General features: G+C 35.9%; 1 protein-coding gene across 1 annotated transcript; it reads left to right on the top strand.

Moving 5' to 3' along the window:
* Positions 1–1719, top strand: LOC109207253 (ammonium transporter 1 member 1). The gene has a single exon (XM_019370142.1). It carries the CDS (start codon positions 1–3, stop codon positions 1468–1470), a length of 1470 nt encoding a protein of 489 aa, XP_019225687.1. The 3' UTR covers positions 1471–1719.
* The last annotated feature ends 8329 nt before the right edge of the window (positions 1720–10048 follow it).

The raw sequence follows: 10048 nt of genomic DNA, 5'->3' as shown, positions 1-10048 counted from the left end.
ATGGCTTGTGAAGTGAACCAACTGGCTCCATTCCTCGGACCCAACACCACCGACGCCGTAGCCGCCGCCACTTATATCTGTAGCCAATTCTCCGATGTGTCCAACAAGTTAATTGATACCGGCTACGCTATCGACTCGACTTATCTCCTCTTCTCGGCTTACCTTGTTTTTTCCATGCAGCTCGGCTTCGCTATGCTTTGCGCGGGTTCTGTTCGCGCAAAGAATACTATGAACATTATGCTTACTAATGTTCTTGACGCTGCGGCTGGTGGGATCTTTTACTATCTTTTCGGCTTCGCTTTCGCTTGGGGCGGGCCGTCTAACGGCTTCATTGGGCGTCATTTCTTTGGGCTTAAGGAGATCCCTTCTACTTCTTTTGATTACAGTAATTTTCTGTACCAATGGGCTTTTGCTATAGCCGCCGCTGGAATTACTAGCGGCTCTATAGCCGAGAGGACTCAGTTTGCCGCTTATTTGATTTACTCTTCTTTTCTTACCGGCTTTGTTTACCCGGTTGTTTCTCATTGGTTTTGGGCCCCAGATGGGTGGGCCAGCCCGACTAATTCAAATTTGTTATTTGGGTCTGGTGTTATAGACTTTGCTGGGTCGGGTGTAGTTCATATGGTAGGTGGTATAGCCGGGTTTTATGGTGCTTTAATTGAAGGTCCGAGAATCGGACGGTTCGATCATGCGGGTCGGTCCGTTGCGCTCCGTGGGCATAGCGCTTCGCTTGTGGTTCTAGGTACCTTTTTGTTGTGGTTCGGATGGTACGGGTTTAACCCGGGTTCATTTAATAAGATTCTAGTGACTTATGGTACAAGTGGAGGGTATTATGGTCAATGGAGTGCTGTGGGCCGTACCGCGGTGACCACCACCTTAGCGGGTTGCACCGCGGCCCTAACCACGCTCTTTGGTAAGAGGATTCTTTCGGGTCATTGGAACGTGACGGATGTGTGTAACGGACTATTAGGCGGATTTGCAGCAATCACGGCCGGGTGCTCCGTGGTAGAGCCATGGGCCGCGATCATTTGCGGCTTCGTAGCGGCTTTAGTTTTAATCGGTTGTAACAAGTTGGCGGAGATTTTTAAGTATGATGATCCACTTGAAGCAGCACAACTTCATGGTGGTTGTGGTGCATGGGGAATAATTTTCACTGCCTTATTTGCTAAGGGAAGCTATGTGGATCAAGTTTACGGTAAACCGGGTCGACCTCACGGGTTATTCATGGGTGGTGGAGGAAAACTACTCGCGGCACATATAATCCAGATTCTTGTGATATTCGGGTGGGTCACGGCCACAATGGGTCCACTTTTCTATATTCTTCATAAGTTCAAGCTTCTTCGGATCTCTTCGGAGGATGAGATGGCGGGTATGGATCTGACCCGACATGGTGGATTTGCTTACTACCATGATGAAGAACTCAAGCATGGAACACAAATGAGAAAAATTGAACCAACAAGCTCAAGTTAGAAAAAATATCTTTAATTTCCCTATGTTTACTTTGAACTTTCTATTATTTCTTTTAGAAAATTAAATTAGGTGTGTAAGTGAGAAAAGAAAAAGAAAAAAAGGAAGGTTGGGATTTTGACGGTATATGGTGGTTGTCATTGAAGATAATGTGAACATGGACTATGTTTATTATTTCTACATTTGACTATGGATTTCCAATGTACATATATATATTTCCTCTTTATTTAAGTCTTGAACATTATTGTAGAACCGTCAAACTTGACTTCTCTTGTTTAATTGACTTTCTTAGCTATTGTTTGGACATGAATTTGGTTGAAACTTGAAAAAGTATTTTTAAAGTTGTGTTTTGAAAGTTAAAATTGTGTTTGGATATGTATTTTATTGAAAAAAAAATTAAAATTTTGTGAGTCGAAAAAAAAATTTCACCCAAAAACTACCCAAAACCAGTTCTTAAGAACTTGATAATTTTTGAAGTGTTTTCCCCAAAACATAGTTGTATTTCATAAATAAGCAATGTTTTTTAATTTTTTTTTTGATAAAATGAAGCCATAATCTATGGCGAAATGAGAGCTTAAAGTTAGCTATTGGTTCTCATTTGCTAAAGTCTTTGCGAGTAAAATTATCAGTATGTGTGGTACTGGTGAAATAGTTCAGCTTGTTCTAATATTACTGCTATAAAAAAACGTTTATTTATATTCTTGAGAATTTTCAAAACTTAATTAACATCATTGTTTACGAATTTACTTTTTCTTCTTTCATTTTTTGTCGTTTTGGTTTTTCCTCGGTCCTCTTTTTTTGTACTTTCTGATTATTGCGATTTCATCGAAAAGGACTGCAAATGTGTCCAAGTTAAGAGGATGTAAACAAAAAAAAGTGTTTAGTTAAAGCAATCTCACATAAATTAATGTTTTGTCACAGTTCCCTAAGGTTGGTTTGGTATACATGTATTAATTTTGGTATTATTAATTCCTTGTTTGATAGTAACATTTTCCAACCTATATATTGGTTATACACCTTATTCAGTACTATTTTTATACATAGTAAATCATTGCATTAGCAATACCATAATTTTTAATACATAATTAAACATGTATAAAGACAGAATTGCCCTTTCAAAACCTTTAATATATCAAACCAAATAATCAATAAGAAATAATCCTAGCATAACTATCCCAGCATTACCAATCTCAACATTACTAATACGCCTTATTCAGTATTATTCTTAAACTACATTCTACCAAACGACCTTGGGAAAGAAGTTATCCCAGGATTAATTATCCCGAGATTAGTTATCCCGAAATTATTATCCCACCCTCCCATAGGGATAAAAAATACTACAATCCCGGAATAACTACGAATTAGTTATACCGCGATTTTATCCCAACTAAACGTAGGATACACTCATCTCAAATTTAATCTCAAGATAAATTATTCATTATCCCTCGTACCAAACAAGCCCTTAGAGTTTCTAACAATTTGATGAAAAACAGAAGTAGATCACATTTCATACGTAATTGTTTTATTTTAAGTCTCGAAACACATCGTAAGTTAATTGGAAAATTTTGATCAACGGATTTTAAAACAAAAAATATGAGAAAATTCAATAAAATTTAGATGTTGGACCATCCTTTTTAGAATAAAATGAGTTAATAACTACGTATACAGATATATGAATCATTTAGCATCAGAAAAATAGAAACAAAGTAATATTTTTTATTTCAAAATAAGAGCTATGTGAGTATGTTAGCTATTTGACATTAATGTTTCAAATGGTTTTTAGCTCCAAAAAAAAAAAAAAAAAAATGATTCAAATGGTTTTCACCGCAAAATTCGGAAGTAACTCTACCAGTCATCCAACATTGGTATAACTTTAATTTCTTTTTTTATTACATAAAAAATAATTTTTTTTAAAAAAGTAAAAGTATAATTAAGTTTAGTTAGTACCAATATCAATAAACAAAATCAATCCCATAACATTTGACATATTGTTTCTATACAACCCATACTTAAAATTCCTTTTGAAGGAGATATTAAGAGAGCTTTTTTACAAAGGATTATAAAATTTCTTCGTATCTATCTAAATTTTGATGGACTCGAATACTATAATTGTAACCAAAAATAAAATCAAAAGGACTTAAAACGTGAAAAAGATAAGAGGATGAACTAATAAAAGATAGACGCGTACAAAGCAGAGGAAGATTCATGGGAGTATCCTAGTGTAAAGGTGACCAATCACTTTATGTGAATGGAAGAGAATCTTGTGATGCCAAAAAGATTGGAACTTTGAAAGGAAAAAAAAAGGTGCAATGAATATCCTATTGAATTAAATGCAACATTTGTCTATGTGTGGGTGCCCATTCGCATGTAAGAAATAAGATGACAAGAGAAGACACTCTAGTACTGAAAAGACCATTGTCAATTCTTATTATTGTCCAACTCGAAATCTCCCATTAAAGGTGGAGAAATTTTATTCATTCACCAAACCTCTTATAAATGATTCAGTGTTAATTTGTGAGCACCTTAACTAATTTACTGAACAATCTATTTAGCGAAGATTGGCAAGACTATCTCTAAAAGTAATAAAATATATAAAGTCGGCTCGAGAAAAAGCGGAAAAATTAACCTTTTAAAGTCGATAAAAGATCATATAATAATGTGGCGATAAAAGGTGATGGAAAAGGTTAATAAAATGGATAGATCTTTTTTATCCAAGGATCTAACTGGATACCTTGAACAACTTTCATATTAACCTTTCCTTTTCTCCTTTCTCCTTTCTCCTTTCCCTTAGTCCCGGGATCAACCGAGTTTCCTCCATTTTGACTAGTTGGGGAACAGAGGTACCTTAGAGCGATGTATAGGCTGTAATATTTATGGAAGCAAGGATAGAGCTTAAAATGTTGGCTAAGGTTGTGTTCTTCCAAGGGGACGAGGTCGGCTTGGTGATCGAGGGCTTACATGGACGCAACATTCCGACCACGAACTTGGACATCACTTCAATATTATTCTACTTTTTTAAGGCTAGAGTAAAAATGTACATGCGAACGAATTCATAGTAAATAAATGTGATGGTAAAACATAAAAGAAAAAAGAAAAAAAGAAATATATTTTCACTTTTATTTGTCCACTATACTAAATCAAGAGAAGAATAATTTTTCTTTATTCTGTTTTACTTAAGAGCCTGTTTGGAAAGCCACCTAGGAATTGGATTTGGGTGTAATTGAGTGTAATTACACAGTTTGGCATGTTTGTTTGGCCAAGTAATTACTTGTAATTGGAGGGGTGTAATTACACTCTCAAATTCTTAAGGGGGAGGTTAGAATTGGTCGTAATTACACAGTGTAATTACAAGGTTGCTTTTTAGTTTATTTCCCTTTTATTTTTATTTTTATTTTTCTTTCTTTATAACTTTTTATTTCTATTTTTTAATTTTATTTTTACTTTTTAATTGTTTTTAAAATTTTAAAATATATTTTCTTTGTACATTATTTATATTTTATTTCTCTACCTTTACTTCTAGTGATTCCATGAAATTGCTTATATTTTATTTTTTATTTATTTTATTATTCTATTTTTTGAAATTACACCTCCTAATATTAGAAATAACGAGTCATAACAAACTTGGTATATAATGAGTGATGCAATTAAAGTGGAATTTCGTTGTTGAATGTGGTTATAAACTCATTATGTTTCCTAATCTTAAGTTTTAAGTTTATCATTTATACTTATAAAAATTTATAGGCATTATTTATTATATTAACTTTTAAGTTTTGATAATTACTTCATTTAAATTTTATCTAACTGTGTAATTACACTTGTGCAACCAAACAGTAAACTAGTAATTACAGTGTAATTACACTATGACAAACAAACATGTCGTCGTAATTACACAACTGTGTAATTACTAGGCTGTGTAATTACTACCCTACTAATTACACCAATTCCAATTACCTGGTGGCTTTCCAAACAGACCCTAACTACTCATTTCCCAAATCATTTCTCAAGACTTTTGGAAAATGCTATCATTGTTATGGATAAAATTATAAAATACATACTTCATTTATTTTTTCTTAAAGGGAGCGTAAAGTCAAAAGTGAACAGAGAAAGTATCTGAGATTTTCAATTTATTACTCATATACCTCATCACTTAACCATCTTCTTAGACACTTGGCATTAGGCTCTATTCGATTTTAAAACGGTTTTGGAGAAGTGTTTATTTCTTCTAAAGGAACTTACTTTAATTAAACACTTTTCATGAAATCAAGTTATTGGGGGTTACACTCTACAAAAAGAGAAACCAAGTTATACTCAAATTCTAAATTCAAATGAATAAGTTCCTAAAAACGTTCAGCCACTTTAGTCTTGTATTTCTGATCCTATGACTCATTAGTTTAATCTTTTGTCTTTTGTTCCCTCCATTTTTGGCGATGGCACTTGTTATTATTACAAGCAACTTAACTGCTAATTCCTGAATGATGCAGGTTTAAAACATATCATAATACATTTTAATTTGACACTTTTTCTGAATGAGTTTTAAAATGATATATCCTTCTCTTGGAGGAAAAGAAAAGTACTCTTATCCACCATGACAATACGAATTGACCGCTAAAAGTTTTTTTTAGTTACACTTACTTAATATAACGTTCTAACACGATGATAATTTTGCGGTATTGAACAATAAAATGAAAAAAATACTTAGGAGAAAGAGGAGTCTCATACACACAATTCATGAGGGAATTTGTAGCCGACTGGATAGGACTTTTGGTAATCATGAATGGATGATGGAATGGGGTCATATTGTGATGGAATATGATGTGCCTCTAATCTCAGATCATAATCCAATGGTGCTTGCTCTACAGGCAAATCAGAGGGACATCAAAGTTCCATTCAGGTTCTTCAACATTTGGACAGACCATGATAAGTTTCAGGATATAGTGAAGCAAGTATGGCAACAAAAGTTCTCAAACTGAAAGATGAAAGATGTATGGATGAAATTGAAGGCACTAAAACCATTATTCAAGCAATTGAATAATGAGGAATTCGGAAACATTACACAGAGAGTAGACAAAGCAAGAAATGAATTAGTGATGATCCAGAAACAACTGACATCAGTATGGTCAGATGATTTAGTAGAACAGGAAAGGGCTATAATGCAGAACCTAGAAAAGTGGTTCATGATAGAGGAGAACATCATGAAGCAGAAATCAAGAGCCAAATGGATCCAATTAGGGAATTCAAATACAAAGTACTTCTCAATTGTGGTTAAAGAAAGAAGTCAGAGAAAGACCATTAAGGAGATCACATCACTAGAAGGAAGGAATCTTACAGACCCACAGGAAATTCAAGAGGAGATTGTGAAGTTCTATAAATCCTTGATGGGATCCTCTGAAAAGAACTACCAGCCATTAACAGGATGAATATGAAGGGAGGACCAACACTGACTCAGCAGCAGAAACTAGCCCTAATAGCTCCAGTTACTGAAGAGGAAATCCAACAAGGCCTTGAGTCCATAGGTGAAGATAAAGCTCACGGGATAGATGGTTATAATGCTACTTTCTTCGGGAAAGCATGGGGTACCATTACAGAAGAGGTGTGTGAAGCAGTAAAAGAGTTTTTCAGCACTGGAAAGATGTACAATGCCATCAACTATACAGTTATCACATTGCTTCCAAAAAATGACAAGCCCAGAACAATGAAAGAATATAGGCCAATAGCTTGTTGCCCTGTTATGTACAAATTGATCTTAAAGGTTATAGCAGCAAGGATTCAAATAGTCATTGCCTCTATAATTAGTGAGTCACAAGCAGGATTCATATCAGGGAGGAAGATTGGAGATAACATTATTTTAGCACATGAACTAGTGAAAGGTTATACAAGAAAACATGTGTCACCAAGATGCATGATCAAAGTAGACCTGCAAAAAGCTTATGATTTAGTGGAGTGGATATATCTGGAACAAGTCTTGGTGGAGTTGGGATTCCCTAATCACTTCATTTGGATCCTAGAATGCATGAAAACAGTCAGTTACACTATTCTAATAAATGGGGAGCCTGCAGTACCTTTCAATGCTGCTAAAGATCTTAGTAAGGAGATCCTATGTCTCCATTTCTATTTGCTATATCAATGGAGTACCTGAGTAGGAGTCTAAAGGAATTATCAAAGAAGACATAATTTCATTGTCATCCCAGATGTTCAAAGCTAGCAATCACTCATTTATGCTTTGCTGACGATCTACTACTATTTGCTAGAGGAGACCTATCATCTGTGGTCACTATGCAGCAGGTTTTCAATCAGTTCTCAGCAGCTTCAGGCCTCAAAGCAAACATGGGCAAGAGTTCAATTTATTTTGGAGGTGTGACCAGAGAAGAGAGAGATAAAATTGTACAGGAACTGGGATTGCTTGAAGATGAACTCCCTTTTAAATATCTTGGGGTTCCATTATCAACTAAGAAGTTATCTCTGGTGCAATGGAAACCAGTTATTGAAAAGATAGTGGAAAGGATATCAGCATGGACAACAAAGAAATTATCTTATGAAGGAAGAGTACAGCTGGTGCAAACTGTTCTATTTGGTGTCCAAGCATACTGGGCTCAACTCTTTGTACTGCCTGCCAAAGTTCTGAAAACCATTGATGCTTATTGTCGCAGCTATGTATGGTCTGGTTGCAACACCATCATTAAGAAAGCTTTAGTATCATGGGAAAGAGTATGTGCTCCAAAGAGTGTTGGAGGCCCGTGCTTGGCTAATTTACAGAAGTGGAATAAAACTGCTATAGCAAAGAACTTTTGGGATCTTGCTCAGAAGCAAGACAAGCTATGGATAAAGTGGATTCATGCATACTACATTAAAGGCCAAGCAATAGACACAATGACAATTCCACAACAAGCATGCTGGATGGCAAGAAAGATCATGGAAGCCAGGACAACTTTTGAAGGACTGCACTGGAGATTCAAGAAAGGAAATAACATTACAAGACATATATATGTCCAGCTGATTGGGGAGGATACAAGAGTACCATGGAAAGGCATGATGTTTAACAATGCATGTAAGCGCTACTGTGTTAAAACACAAATTCAAAAAAAAAACTGTTAGAAAAATAAAAGAAACTGGAAAAACAGAAGAGTTTAAGAAATATTCCGAGTCCACAATTTGCTTGTGTATCCTTAAGGAATTTTAACCCCCTCACACGTTGCCAAGGTAATGGATTAAATCCTCCCAAGATAAAACGGAATAAACCTTCCTGCAATAGTGGCAATACAAACTGCAGGATACCAACGAACTTAAAGAACGGAGCAAAATCACACATACGAATTTGAGAGAGAGAGACTGCGAATTAGAATGCAGTATATTCAGAAAGAAAGAAGTTCTGGAGTGTTTTTCGTGTGTAGAAAATGGAGCCTTGCCTCAGAATTTATAGGCAATTATCAGAAGAGGTGTCTGGAAAAGGTGACTTTTCAGAAGAATACGCTGCCTGCCGCGGTCGCGGCAGAACCGCGGTCAGAGAGGCTTTCTGAAGCCGCGGTTCTACCGCGATCGCGGCAGAACCGCGGCCAGAGAGGCCCTCTGAACCTTCAGCAAGGTTCTGGCGTATTTTCAGCAGTGATTTGACATTTAATTAATTATTAAATAATTAAATAAATTTTGTCCAAAAATAATCTTATCGATCGATCATTTGACAAATCCAAATCCAAATCCAAAGCCAAAGCCAAAGCCGAGCCGAGCGAGTGACGACGACGGCGCGAGGGTTCATTCTCTTGAACTCCTTTTAAGAGCTTTAAGAAGTGATTCTATATATAAGCACACAAATGTGGTTGTCCCTCACCAATGAGGGACAAAGTGCAAGACAAAAGTTCACTTCTTCAAATTTTCAATTTCCCTCCATTTCCAATTCACACTTCTTCTACTTTAAAGCCCAATGGCTTAAAGTCTAACGATCCCCCACATGAATGGGAATGGCTGTATCAAGAAATATCATAGATGAAAGCTATGTGATTTTGCAAGTAAGGATTAATTGCATCTGGATAAGTAGGTTTCCCTTTGAACTTTGCGTAGCGAACATATGTCGGATATACTTGGTCAATCGGTAGATTTGATATCTTTGAACCGTAGAACTTTAGTGTATACCTAGACAACCATATGTCACACAACCAACCCTTAACCGTCTTTTGGTTCTCATTGTTGTGTTCGTTTTAGCCATGAACACCGCCTGGTTTCATAAGTGCGTAGAGAATTGGCCTTACAGAATTCTCATTGAAGCGGCTTCCACTTCACACTTAGATAGGTGATTCCTAAACGTGTAATCCTTTAGATTGACACTATTTGATAAATACCTCATCAAACTTAGGTAATCATTAAAGAACGTGTAAAGTTCTATCCTTGTTACTGAACATTGTCTTCATCACGAGAAGGGACCAAAGATTTTACTTTGACAATGTTGAACCGGTCAATCACAACTTTGTTTGAGCTCCTTGAACCTAGATCTCGGAACATCCAAAATTCTAGGTAGAGTTACCGCCATGTTGACTTGTCCTCGGCCATAGTCCCATTCCCTTAGATGATTTCTCAACTCCCTCTCTAGTTA

Source organism: Nicotiana attenuata, unplaced genomic scaffold, assembly GCF_001879085.1.
Source record: "Nicotiana attenuata strain UT unplaced genomic scaffold, NIATTr2, whole genome shotgun sequence".
NCBI classification, from domain to species: Eukaryota; Viridiplantae; Streptophyta; class Magnoliopsida; order Solanales; family Solanaceae; genus Nicotiana; species Nicotiana attenuata.
The sequence above is the reverse complement of the archived record's forward strand: the minus strand, read 5'-3'. Positions and strand labels throughout refer to the sequence as shown.